Raw genomic sequence first — 14432 nt, 5'->3', positions numbered from 1 at the left:
ATGAAGAAGAAGGAATGAGTTCATGTATTGGAAGTGAGAAAACTGATACTCAGAGAGGTTAAGTGATCTGCCCAGAGTCACACGGTTGTCAGTTAATCTTGAATTAAGATTCTCTGATGCCAAAAATGCTTTTTCCACCACATCAAGCTATGAGTCCCAGCCTCTTATCTTCAGAAATTCTAACTTAGAAGAGAAATATTTATACTACAAGACTGACCAGGGGTGGTTCTGAGGAGTGATGCCACCAGCATGGAGAGGGCAGATGGGATGAGGAGGTAATTTCTATATGTGGTTTGTTTATGTTACCCTTCTGTACTCTACTCTTGATTTGATGGACATGACAGGAAGTAAATACCTCAAGGGAGGTTATCTCTGATTTGCGAGACAAGGGATGACCTTTTGGAGGGTTGGGATTCGGAGAATGGGTACAGCAGTGTCTAGAAGGGCCCTGGAAGAAGTGGAAATGGCAGAACTGTGGCAGAGAAGCAGGATTGGGGGCCTTCCATTTGGGAAGGGGTGAGTTGTCTCTGTGACAGGCTCTTAGGAACCTGGTGAGGTGTAGAGCTGGGGTGAGGGCCTTTGAAAATCAAGATGAAGTTTCCTTTTTTCTCCACAGTGGAACATAGAGGCTTTATAGGAAATCAATTGTCTAATCAGGATCTCATATATATTTTCTCCAGTTCTGTGAAAAATTGAAAGTGTTCTTTTACTTGTATAACTCTCTGCTCTCTCCTATTCTGATTACACTGTTTCAAAGCTCAGAGACTCTTGAAACTTCTTTGCAGTAAAAAGAAAATGGTGGCTTTTTTTGCTCTTTGTGAGAAGCGGGCACCAGAAATTCCTATATGAAACTAAGGGAAAGATATGAAGGCGGGTACCTTGGCGATGTGAATGTGTCTCTTAGTGAAATAACTCCCTGGCTTGACTGAGCAGGACCTGCTTCCAGCCCCCTCCCACTACAGCTGGGCAGAATATGTATTTTAATCACTTTTGATTTTCTAGATTATGAGCATTTGCTTAGCAGATAGTGAGGACTAACTTAATGAATAAAACAGGCATATTCAATGAGCCAGTCAATGAACGAATGAATAAATACCATGGTTTGTTTCTTCTGTACTGTATAATATTACCCTAATTAGTAATGGTGACTCACAGGATCACTCCCCCCAGTGATTGGTAGTTTCCAGAGAAAAGAAAGAAGGTAATTGATATAGTCTCAATAAAGACAAATAACAAACTAGGAAAGTCTGGTATGATGATAGTTTAACAAATATTTATTTTGAATGTGGGTGGACTTATAGAGAAAGTCATCCATTGTGATTATATTGTGCAGAGAGCTCACATATAAGCCAGCTGCCCCGCCTTACCATGAGACATTCTTCAATTTCCTGTCCTTCAGGTCTATTCTCTATGTAATCTTAGGCTTGTGATTTTTGGAATCGCTTGGATCTGGGTTTCCCTTACAGAACCAGGGGAGAAACTCACCACAATTATTTCTGCACCTTTGGCCTAGTGAGAACTTGAAACCAGCAACCTGGAAGACTTAGCTCTTTTATTAACCTGAAAATGTTACCAAAGGAGCATTTACTAGTTTTATGAATTTGCCATGGGAAATTTACAAAGCTCTTTGGACAATGTGGAGTTTTTAAAATTTTGAAATCCTAAAGAAAAAGGAGCTATGGAAAGCCCAAATGTTCACATTAGGGGGAGCAAGCGGTGCTCTTTCAAATCACAGGAGGAAGCCACTGAGGGTTTCAGTGGGAAAAACTAATGTAGTATCTCCTTTTATTTTTTTTATTTTTAAATTTTTAAAAAAATTTATTTATTTGTTTTTATTTTTGGCTGTGTTGGGTCTTCATTGCTGCACACAGGCTTTCTCTAGTTGCAGTGAGCGGAGGCTACTCTTCGTTGTGGTGCGTGGGCTTCTCATTGTCCTGGCTTCTCTTGTTGCAGAGCACGGGCTGTAGAGCGCAGGCTCAGTAGTTGTGGCACACGGGCTTAGTTGCTTCGCGGCATGTGGGATCTTCCTGGGCCAGGGCTTGAACCCGTGTCCCCTGCATTGGCAGGCGGATTCTTAACCACTGTGCCATCACGGAAGCCCTAGTATCTCCTTTTTTAAATTTTTTTTAATTTTTATTTTGTTGCGGTACGCGGGCCTCTCACTGTTGTGGCCTCTCCCATCGCGGAGCACAGGTTCCGGACGCACAGGCCCAGCGGCCATGGCTCACGCGGCACGTGGGATCCTCCCAGACCGGGGCACGAACCCGTGTCCCCTGCATCGGCAGGCGGACTCTCAACTACTGCGCCACCAGGGAAGCCCCCCTAGTATCTCCTTTTAAATGGAAATTTCTCCTGCGAAAATCTGGCTTTCCGCCTGATCTAGGATTATGTCGGTGAGTGGGCAGGTGAGGGAAAGGCAGTGAGTGGTAGCCAATTAATTAGTCAATCAAAAAATATTTATAGACTTCTCCATGTGTGCAGCAGCATGCAGACTCAATGGGAGATACAAAGAAAGTAGGATACAGCCTCAGCCCATGAAAAGCTAGGACAGGTCTTCTTGGGAGGCAAGGTGTGCATGTGCTAGCAGAAAAGATGGCACAAGGCAGTATTTTAATTGGGCAGTCTGTCTTGTAGATACCAAGTGTGTAATACAAATAGGCTGTTATTCTGGGCTTATCACCATTTACTCTGTGCCATGGTGTGCCAACTGTTCAAAAGCAGCTATGAAAGCTGCTTTTATAACTGGTTAGACTGAGGAGTTAGGGCCTTAGCAGACCCCTTATCACTGAGCATAAGATGGTTTGGTTGAGAAAGGATGAAGGAGTGTTTTTTTTCCCCAAAAATGGCTCCACAGAAATTATGCTTGTGTCCTTCTCAGAGGACTATTTAAAAGCAAAAGAGTCATTATAAAAATGTTCAGGGGGGAAACTTTGTGACTACAAAATTACTAATTACCTAGCAAAATTTTTATTTTATAGTAACCATTACACACGGACTTGAGAAAACTCTTTTCGAAATGTTGGAGGAATAAGTACATGGAAGAGGAAAGTGAAATGTTGAAAAAAATAATAATAAGGGTGTACTGACCTGAAGTTTTCAGCTAGTCATTTCCATTGGCCAGATCTAGATGATTGCTCAACGTTTCAAGTACACGAAAACTTGATGTAGTGGTATATAGACCTAACTATTCCCATAAGAGCAGTGCAAGATGGGATATCTTCATGACAGTAGCTAACATGTTTGTCACTGACCACGTGCCAGATTTTTTATGTTTTTACTTGCATATTTATAGCAATCCTATGTATAGGTAGTACAAAGCAAAACAGAATTAAGCTCTTTTCCCAAAGTCCCCTAGCTAGTAATTCCAAAGCCAGGGCCCCTCTATACTACCCCAGTTAAATATAGGCAAAGCAATTGAGACCTTATAAAAAAGGTTTGAAAAGGTGGGGAACTCTCCCTTTCTGAAAACTGCTGTGAAAAAGGATAGAAATACTGTTTCTCTTCAGGCTTTAAGTGTAGTCATTGGACATTGGACATAAAATCGGACAACGTTAGGGACTAAATATCTGTAATTTAACAATGGGTTTTATAAGATGACCAGTGAAGGAAAAAAAAAATTTTTTTTTAAACAATGACAGGTACCTTTTTTCCTAGGGAATTGTTTCTAGAACACCTTATTATTGCAAGACAGTATATGAGAAAATACTGATTGGCTGTATTCCTATTGAAGTGTATGAAGTTTTTGTAAATGTATGCAGTTGATGTGAGAGAAGTTTGAATTCTAAATATTTAGAATGCTAACTTCTTTATTTGAAAGGAACAAACTTCTTTTATAAACTCACCCACAAACAATATGCAATTGCCCGTTCTCCAGTCTTTTCTACACGCTTGAAAATCACTTATAAGAAAATATTTGATCAACAACAAAACATATTACCATGAAAGTTCAGAACACTGGGGATAAAGAGAAGGTCCCCAAAACTGGGGATAAAGAGAAGACCCTCCAGAGAGGAAAACACAGTTTACATCTAAAGGTTGAAGAATCAGAATGGCTTTGAACTTCTCAACAGTTGCCTAGGAAGCTAGAAGAAAATGGAGTGAAGCCTTTTAAATTCTGAGGAAAATATCCAGCCTAGAATTCTACACTCAGCCAAACCAGCAGTCAAAATATAGATATTTTCAGACTTGTAAGGTCTCAAAAAAATTGACCTTTCATGTACCTTTTTTCAGAGGATAATAGGCTTCCCAGTTAAAGTGCCCCAAGAAAGAGGATGATACAGAATCCAAGAAACAGGTGATCCCACACAGGAGGGAGGGCAGGTGGAGGCAGAGCCCAGGTGACAGGTGTGCAGCAGGCCTGCAGAACAGTCTTGCAGTTGGAGTGATTCTCCAGGAGAGATGCCTCTGAGAAGAAAAAGCTAAGAGAATTCCAAATGTGTTTGGCCCTTTGGAAAGGAGACTTATAGAACTGGGGGAAGAACTTGGAGATGAGTAATTATTTAAGTACAAAGAAAACTGAGAAGCTGAACGACACGGCTCTAGGAAAACAGGTTGTGCAAAACATGGAAGACAATCGTAGCACACCTCATGACTCAGCTGTGAATAATCGTAATTATGATAACACTGATGATCGGTCACACAAAAATTGTGATATAACGCTATTGGGAGGGGGGGACAAGAGGAAATATGCATTAATGTGCTGGTGGCGATTGGGCAATAGAAAAGTATACCCTCATGTTTTTGGTGGGAACTCAATGGATAATGCCTAAAACTGAAGAAAATAAACAAGACAGAGATAGAACCATGCTATTCAGAGATAAGGAGGTAATTACTAAAAGAAGCAGCTAAAATAATTGAACATGGTTGACTCTCAAGACAAAGAATGAAAGGAGGCAGTCAGGGGACTGTTGTGTTTTTGTGATAAGCCTTGTAGAACTATTGACTCTGTAAATTCTGTGCATTCTTTGATTAAAAAAAAACTTAAAAAATGAAAGGGGGTCGTTCAAATAAGAAAAAAATGACAAGGATGAGTTACACTTCCCATTAGAAAGAAACTCAAAATACTCAAAAATTAATACAAAAAAAGGAATTAAGATTAATCTCAAGTATAATTTCCTAAAACATTAAAAAGAGAAAGTCATGAAATTCTACGTTCCTCTCCCTTTTTCTTTCCACCCATCCTCACACTCTGGTCAAATGTTTGTGTTTATTCTCGATTAGCTGTAGATTATAGGGGAACCTCAGCTTGGGGTTGCCTTCTACTTGAATAGGACGACGAGGAAATCTGGAGGCCAAGTTTGAGCTGCATCATCTAACCCAGTCTCTTGATTCTCTAGCTGTGTATCTGGCTTCTTTTTGCTTCTCCTCAGATTTTTAGAATTTCTTACATCCAGCCATCCTGCCATATCCCCCTCCTCTGTTGGCTTCCTGATCCAAGCTCATCTGTCTGTTCACCTGGCCCTGACTCATTCCTTAGCCTCACCTTGCTGCCTACATTTGCTTTGACTGCCCTATCCATTTCCTCAGCCTAATTCTTAATTCCTGGCTCCCACCTCCTCATCCAAACTTGGCTAAATCCACTTTGGAAAACCAAGGCAAATGGAACTGCCTGGGAAGAATTTGGAGAATCCACAGCTCTGTCCTTTCTTCATTCTTGAGAGCCTGGCTGGCAGCTGAGGGCACATGTGGGGGGAAGTGTTGGTGTGTGTGTGTGTGTGTGTGTGTGTGTGTGTGTGTGTGTGTGTGTGTGTGTGTGTGTGTTGGGAGAACAGCTGTCTTGGACTGTGTCATTTTCCCTGGGAATGCTAATGTGTATTTTTGATATCCTGGTATAGTCTTTCTTTTATTTGTTCTTCTGTGTCTCTTAGAAACTGTTCTAAAATTTAAAACCCAGAGGCATCTTTCCAACTTGCATGAGCTGTATTTTGACCTCTTAAGAGGCTGTTGCCAGACTTTAGCTCCTGGTGATTTTACATGAAGTGACATCTGATTCGCTTTTAGACTGCATTCCACACCAATCTGCCCAGCCCTGCAGTTTATGGCTCACTCCTGCTGTCTTTCAACATATGGAGCACTATTAGATAGTGTGAGTTTGAGTCTTGTCAGGGAGGCTGATTAAGCCACAGTCCGGGACAGCAGTCCTATGTGTGAAATGTACCAGGCCTTGCTGAACAGCTCTGGGAGTGGCTGGAGGTGGTTGGTGCTTCTCTATTGGGGGACAGGGAGCTTGCTAACAAAGCAAACACATTTTTTTCTATCACAGGCTAGGTCTATGGTGGTAACATTTGGCCCGTTGAGTAACAGGGAACATAGATAACTGTGAACAGATGGGCAACTATTAAAAGATTTGAGGGGCTTTTATCATTTCTCAATTGGCCTTCACCTACCTACAGGATACCCAGTTCCCTTGTAAGATTACGTAAAGAATTCAATTAAATTTCTTTTTCCTTTTTTTTTTTTTTTTTCCCAATTGCGATAGAAGCAAAAGCTCTGACGTTAAGAGGAAAAGAATAGATGAGAAACTTCTAATTTTGAATCCCCTCGGGATTAGATGCTGATTTCAGCTGCGCAGAGAACACTGCCCCATATTTTGAAAGAATAGCTGCTGGCAGTTTCAGAGGAGATGACTTTCCAAAATAGACAGTGAACTCCCCCATCCGTATCTGGTGACCATCTGACATTTGGACACAGAATTACAGAGCCATCCACATGTTTTGATATGTATAACCTTGCTTTTAAAAATGGTAATGGCAAGTCATTATTATGCTTAAGCTCAAAACTAGCGGAATACAAAATACAAAAGAGAAGTGCATTACCTTGTTCCCAGCAGCAATAGAAAATATTTACACATCTTAGAGCAATGAAATTTCTCCATACTCTGGGGCAGTGTTGTCTCTGGTGCAGGAGCATGCTAGTCCTCTTTGGCTCAGAATGATACCAGGAAAGTTCATAAGAGTGAGAAGGACTCTGGACACTGATTAAGATGAGGCATGTTTCCTTCTCTCTGGAGCAGCAGCCTGATTTGGCCCAAACCAGTCATAGGTTGGTATGGTCAGAGTTATGGTACCTGTACACTGGATCTCATGAACCTGGCCAAATTCGATTGGGTTCCATTCATCAGAGGTGGCCTTAATAACATTACAATCGAGGGCCAATAATTTTAAAGTACTTGTCCTTAAGCTACTCAGTGTAGCTATCTATAATAAAATCTGTTTGGAAGCAGGAAGGATAGATACCCAGCCCCACTTTTATTCTCAGTCCCTTAGCTTCAAAACCCATTTATCCCAGCCAAGAGTGCTGGGTAAATGAAGATCCCTGTGTCCAAAAACACCACCACCTAAGACTAAATTTTTTCTAGAAATAACTAGCAGCAAAGGGAAATAACCATTTTTATTATTTTAAATTAAAACTTCCACCATTCAGAATAATTGTAATTTAAAATAATTCATCAACAAAAATGCTGGAACAAATTATAATAAGTAGAAGACAGCTCTTGGAGGGGCTGGTCTCTGTTGCCTGCTAAATGGTGCAGTTTGGTAAAGTCATACTTCTGTGCTAGGCTCTTTGGTTTAAGGTAATTGAGTAAACAAGAATTATCAGTGGGTTTAGTGTCCCCTGGAGAATTATACTTTAACAGAAAGAATTATTGGAAATAGTTAAAATATGCTGTCACCATTTAGCAGAAATGTTGGTAATATATGTTCAGAGGCTTTTAAGTAAATACTATGTATACATTGTATCATAGAACAAAGAAGCATCCAAGGAGACACTTGATCATGGTGTAAAGAGAATGAATATTTGTGTATTGCAATATGAGGCTTATAAACATCACTGAATTGAATAGAAAATAAGCTCAATATAATTTGTTATTTTTTTCCTGCCCCAAGTTTTATGGGTTTTTGTTTTGAATTTCACCTATTTTCCTGACATGTAGAAGTACTCTCTAATATGGTAATTAAAGCCATAGCCATTGCGAATAATTTCTGTTTTCCTTCTTGCTGATGTTAAGTTTAATGGTGTCAGCTTGCTAATCCTTCCTGATGCTCACATGGCCTCCATTTGTGCCGGTGTTTTCCTAGGATGGCAGAGATGCAGGGGCTTATGGAAAGACTGGAGCAGGCCGTCGGTCGACTGGAGTTGCTGTCTGCAGGGTCACACCGGCCTCCTGGGGACTGTGGGGAAATTAACGGTGTCAGCGGAGGTAGGGCCACAAACTGTTGTCATTAGTGTTCTCTATGTGGGTCACTTAATTTTGTCCCCATCATTTAGTTCTCATGAAATATTTCTGTCAACTTTAACTCCCCTACTCCTTCCTTTATATGTGACCGTGACATTAACCAGATGCAAGCGATCCCTGAAAAAGAGAAAGAGAAAAAGAAAAAAGTCTCAACCCACAAGCCACAAAAATTTCCTGTATCTGCGCATGTTAAGAGTATAATCCATGAGCCAAATGTCATTATTCTTTCGTTTTAATGTTTATGCTGCTCTTCCACACTCAGTGACTAAATATATTATCTAAGTAATTATCAAAAAGAAACTAATGTTCCTTATTAGAATGTAAATCAGAAGGAATTACCATTCTGCACATTTTAATTTTAAAGAGAACAAATCATTAAATTTAAGAACTGCAGTTTTAAAGGAAGAAAGTCTGATGTGAAGCCAAATATTACTTCGATGTAACATGACCACATCACATTGTTTTACTTTCGCCTATTCCTTACCAAACACGTTTTTGAAATTATATGCTAATACCACACTTTTTAAAAAAGATTTTAAAAACTGTGTGATCAAACATATAAAAAGTTAACTGCTTCTTTAAAAGAAATACCATATGCACGGCCAGCTCTCTGTTATCTACAGTAATTTTTCCAATTTATTCTCTAAGGTGGCAGATTTAGCAAATAAAAATACAGGACATCCAGTTAAATTTGCATTTCAGATAAACTACATTCTTTTTTTCTTTTTGATTAGAAGTGTGTTCCGAATACTGCGTGGGATATACTGCATGATACACACTTACTCAAAAATTTATTCACTATTTATTTGAAATTTAAATTTAACCGGGCGATCTGTATTTAATTTGGCAACTCTGTTCTTGTCTCACACACATTTCCTCCTTATCTGACCCATTTTGAATTTTGTCAGGCTTTTGGGGCTTGAGAAAAAGCCTTGGGGAAGAGGGGGCTTCAAAAAAAGCTTTCACCAGGCAAGAGCCACATTGGTGCTTCTAGAATTTCAGGCGTATTTGGAGCTGTGCCTTGTATTACGTGCCCTGGGACAAAAATTACTGTGTGAGCACAAATGCACAGGCTGGTTTTTTTTCTCCCCCCACTCCGAACATAATGCTTTGAATGAATTGAAAGGGGGTGTTGTTTAAAGGAAAGCTGCCAGGGGCCTGTAAATTTTTTCCGCATCAAATGAGACATATCTGTGATTTCATTTTAAGCCTCTTTCTGTTAACTGTGGAGTTGGTATATGAGATTCAGTAGACATTATTTGTAAGAAAATATTTTCATGTTCTCTTTAGTAACTTTGTTTCCTTATGCCTTTGGCATCAGGTGATCAAAAGACATTTCTCTGAGATTGCTGCCCACAAATATAAAGCCTGTGAATACATAAAGTTAAAATCCAACTCCCAGGAGACTGTGTAGTGTTGCTGAGTAAAAGGAAAAAAAAAAAAACTCCAATAATTTGAACCTCACTTACACAAAGAGGTAAAGACACTTTGTACTTTCTTCAACAAAAAGAAAGAAAGAAAGAAAGAAAATTAATAAGCTAAGCAAAATTGGAAGGCATATAATTAAATTACTTAAGTATTTAAACATATATTTTCTAATATAACAAAAAATTCCAAACCAGTTATTAAAGTAAGTTATCTTAAAACAACTTAGCCAGCAATTTATTATCCTATTGATAACATGAAATGAAGAAGGATAATTAGTAAAATGTCTGAATGATATTCATCCTAAAACCTTTTACTTATCCTAAACAACATCACTTCCGTTTCTTCTTAATTAGTCAGTTTTGGTGATTTCCTAAATTCTACTTTTAACAAATCCTTAAGGACAACCTCTCACCTTAAATGTAAACATCACCATTACAATGATGTTGTAACTAAAGTTAATTTTTTTTTAATTTAAAAAGAAACTTTTAGAAGGAACCCAATCCATTACAAATCCATAGTATGCACAGTATGGAACTGTTGTTATGATGTGTTTTATAATGTGTTTTTCCCCCACAGTGACAACCAGGTGAGTTTGCCTCAACAGTTGAAGAAATATTTTCATGCCTGCCAATGGACAAGCACTGTGACAGGTGCAGGGGAATCTAAGATGAATTATACACAGTCCTAATCCTCCAGAATCTTTGGTCTCGATGCATTACTATTCAGGGCCTCAAATGCTTTGACTAAGAGTTGCCCAAAGGATGCAGGCTGGGGAGAAAGACAAGTCATTAAAGGATGCCCAGAGGAGGTGTGAGCAGAGCTGAGTGATGAAAGGCAATTGATATTCCCTTTTATCATTATCCATTCTGCTATGTAGAGGCCTCACCCATCACATTTGAAGAGCTTTCTCCCACTTTAAACACCCAGCAAAGACCTCTCAGACCTCTCCCATGGCAACAAGCCGGTTTATCTGTTTCCAAATGGATCCATAAGGAATCTTCGGGTTTACACCCCTTTTATGTTATAGGAGTTGGTACGTACAGCATTTTGAACTTTAGGATAAGTCAGCTTCAATATCCTGCTTAGAAGTTAGACCGTAGGTGCAGAGAACTGTAAACAACTGTTTCTATCACTCTTTTGGCCTGTGAATATGGGCAAGTGGGAACCAGGGAAGAAGAAGGAAGCTTTATCCTATGCATTTATGAGCATGGATATTCCTGTCCAGTATAAGAAAGGGACTCCTAAGTTTGGGTTTGGATTTTAATAGCCTGTACTGCTGAATTTCTCACTATTATCTTTCTCAATATTAGGGATATGCAATCAGGGACTTAGACAAAATTTTCTTTTGTTAATTAAAAAGCAGGGAAAGAAATGCAAAGCACACCAGGTTGGGCCATTGTCAATTCAGCTTTTATAGTAATTTGGCAGATCAACATTCACTATGGATTAGTTCACCAGGCATTTTTATGCCCACCTTTGCTGTCTGTCCTCCCCTTGGGAAGTGAAGAAAGAACAAAATGTGTGAAATCAGCTTGCTTTTCCTACTTGCCCAGACTTCATTATTACCTTTTAATTGTCCTGAATAATCTTGGTAACTATTTGCAAGGTGATTATAGCACCTGGACAGGTCGGTATAGAAGAACGTACACTGGCTTTGGATTCATAAGGCGTGTTCAGTTTTTGGATCTGCCCCTTGTTTGGTATAGAGCTTTTAACAAGTCATGTGTTCTGTTTGCATCTTCATTTCCTCATCAGTCAAAGTGTGACAGTGCTACTTAACTCATAGGTTTGGGGGAGAATCAAATGAAATTATGTAGGTGAAAGTGCTTACTCTGAAGGATGAAAAATAGGAAAACACTGTTTTCTTGAGCCATTGAGAAGTGTTTAATAAGTACATATTGGGTGAATGAATGACTTAGTGAATAGGAAGAGAATGATATGAATGACATTAAACTTCCATACTACTTATGGCAAAGCAGTACCAGCTTTTCACTAAACTACCAGGGAATAACAGAATGTTCTTTTTCCAAAGGTGTGGCACCCTCGGTGGAGGCCTTTGATAAGCTGATGAACAGCATGGTGGCTGAGTTTTTAAAGAAGAGTAGGATCCTGGCTGGTGACGTTGAGACTCATGTGAGTACTTTCCTCCCCCGTTCTCTGTGGAAAAGATGACTGCTATTAAATTTTTTTTTAAAATAATGATCATAACAAGGGTTGGTGAGGGAATGGAGAGATTGGGACCCTTGTGCACTGCTGGTGGGAATGTAAAAGGTGCAGCCAGCACGGAAAAGAATATGGCGATTCTGTAAAAAATTAAAAATGGAACTATCATATGTCCATCAATTTTACTTCGGGATATATACCCAAAAGAATTGAAAGCAAGATCTCAAAGAGATATTTGTATACCCATGTTCATAGTAGCATTATTCACAATAGCGGAAAGGTGGAAGCCACCCAAGTTTCTGTTGACAGATGAATGGATAAACAAAATGTGGTTTGTACATACAAAGGAATATTATTCAGCCATAAAAGAGGAAATTCTGGCACATACGAAAACATGGATGAAACTTGAGGACATTGTGCTAAGTAAGATAAGCCAGTCACAAAAAGATGCTGTATGATTTCATTTATCTGAGGCTTCTAGAGCAGTCAAACTCGTAGAAACAGAAAGTGGAAGGGTGGTTGCCAGGGCCTAGGGAGAGGGAGAAAAATGGGAACTTGTTTAATAGGTATAGAGTTTTAGTTTTTCAATGCAAACTAAACTTCAGAAAGAATTCTGGGGATCTGATGCACAGCAATGTGAATATACCTAACACCACTGAACTGTACACTTAAAAACGGTTAATATGGTACATTTTATGTTGTGTGTATTTTACCACAATTAAAAAAAAAAAGTGCAGCCTGAGGAAAAACAAAGTCCGTAGAATTCGATAATCTCTGGATTGGTAGAGATTTTTAATGATATCTAGGCCAGCCTCCCAGTTTTAGACACCTTTTATGCATTTTAAAATGTTTAGCATCCTCCCTGAGGCTGGTTGTTATTTGCATGCATTTTATGAAAATCTAAAATAAAAGCCAAACCAATTAAAAACCTAAAATAGATTTATGACCAGGTTTTTCTTATTTATTTACCTTTGTTTCTTGCAATGGATTGAATTCCACGTCCATCTGCTTGTAGATTTCTCGGCAATGAGAGAGTCCCGGCAAAATCATTTTTAGTATAGACTCACGGAAAATCTGATTCTTGAATAAAGTTGTGATTTGTGGTTAAAAACAAACAAACAAACAACAACAACAAAAGCGTACAAAGGGATTCTCCTTCCCCAATTAGACTTTATATGCAACACTCAACACCAGTCTTCCAGGGGATCTGGTGACTCAGGTTATACCATTGGTTCCAGATTTGTAATTAAATAGGTGCTTATCTCATCACATTTGCAATGTGTTTGTTCACCATATCTAAGAAAAATGAAGATTCTTCTCATGGCCTCCATTTTTATTAAACATACCTGCTGAAATACTCATTGGCAAAAGAGAGGAAGCGCTGATGTACAGGCGTTCTAGAAAAGTCTGTGTAGTAAGACATATTCACTTCTCATGTATCACAGGAGCTCTAGAATTGCTCTGGTCTGTTCTTGAGCTTGATGCTTTTGTTTACACAAACCTGGTCTGTCGTAAGGTAGTGGCTGAGCTTCTTATACTGAGTCATGATAGTACCTGAAAGCTAACATATAAAATGGAGTATTACCCCCAGTACACTAAATGAGATTCTTGAATGATTAAAGAACAGTTTACTCTCTTGAACACTATTACAATAATTATTGTATCACCATTATTACCATTAATATTGACATTATGCTTCTGAGGTACACAGTACATTATAATTTTTATTAGTAATAGCTCACAAAATTCTATGTAATGATTTTTACTGGGGAATAATGAAGCCTGTAAATATGTATATTTAACTTTGAATTTTAAAATTTGTAGGGTTTGCATACTAAGTAAGTCTCTTCAAGTTACATAGTAAACGGTTCCTTTAAATTCCTTTTAGAACAAAGTGAGTTATAAATAAAGTGTAGCTTGATTTATATTAAGTTTTTTCTTCTCTCCACTCATTTGCCTGAGAACAGTATGACTCAAAGGAAGGAATATTCTCAATAATGAATATGTAGCGCTCAAATAAATTTATGTTTTTCACTAATTAGTTTTTTAAAAAGGAAGGAAGGAAGGTGGGGAAAGAAAGAAGGAAGGAAGGAAGGAAAAAAAGAGAAGAGAAAGAGAGAAAAACACTTGTCATCCGAAAATGTAGACTCTGGTTCTACAACACAAAGAAAAGTACAGGCAGCTATCATCCATCTGCCCATTACTTTAATACATTAAACAAGTAGTTTATTTTTTCTCTCTTATAGAACCATGTGTCACTGACATTAAGCTTGCAGCTGCTGCCTCTCACATAAGCCAGAAGTGAGGGTTGAACTTTGTTCCAAGAACACACCTGTTGCCTAGGGAAAAAAAACCCACATACCTGATTGTACAGTATGGAAATTTGAGAATGACACAAATGTGCATCATGTTAAATCCTGTCCCTCTGTTTAAAAGCTATTTCACAGATACTAATAATGAATAAGGGCAGCCGAGCTATGATTTAACGTCTGTCTTGATGTGTTGGCTGCTGATTGGGCTTAATTTACTGAACACTCAATAGTCTATTGACAGAACAGACCACAAAAAAGGGGAACTAATAGCTACAATTAGGAAGCTCTGCTGA

At 38.7% G+C, this 14432-nt stretch overlaps 1 protein-coding gene across 1 annotated transcript in view; it reads left to right on the top strand.

Moving 5' to 3' along the window:
* The first annotated feature begins 228 nt into the window (after positions 1 to 228).
* Positions 229 to 14432, top strand: part of CAP2 (cyclase associated actin cytoskeleton regulatory protein 2) — a 118310-nt gene continuing 104106 nt past the window's right edge. Inside the window, 3 exon segments of the mRNA XM_007461264.1 lie at positions 229 to 275; positions 8079 to 8200; positions 11697 to 11797. Coding sequence (XP_007461326.1) covers positions 250 to 275; positions 8079 to 8200; positions 11697 to 11797 — 249 coding nt within the window. The 5' untranslated portion in view covers positions 229 to 249.

Source organism: Lipotes vexillifer, unplaced genomic scaffold, assembly GCF_000442215.2.
Source record: "Lipotes vexillifer unplaced genomic scaffold, Lipotes_vexillifer_v1.1 scaffold863, whole genome shotgun sequence".
NCBI classification, from domain to species: domain Eukaryota; kingdom Metazoa; phylum Chordata; class Mammalia; order Artiodactyla; family Lipotidae; genus Lipotes; species Lipotes vexillifer.
The sequence above is the reverse complement of the archived record's forward strand: the minus strand, read 5'-3'. Positions and strand labels throughout refer to the sequence as shown.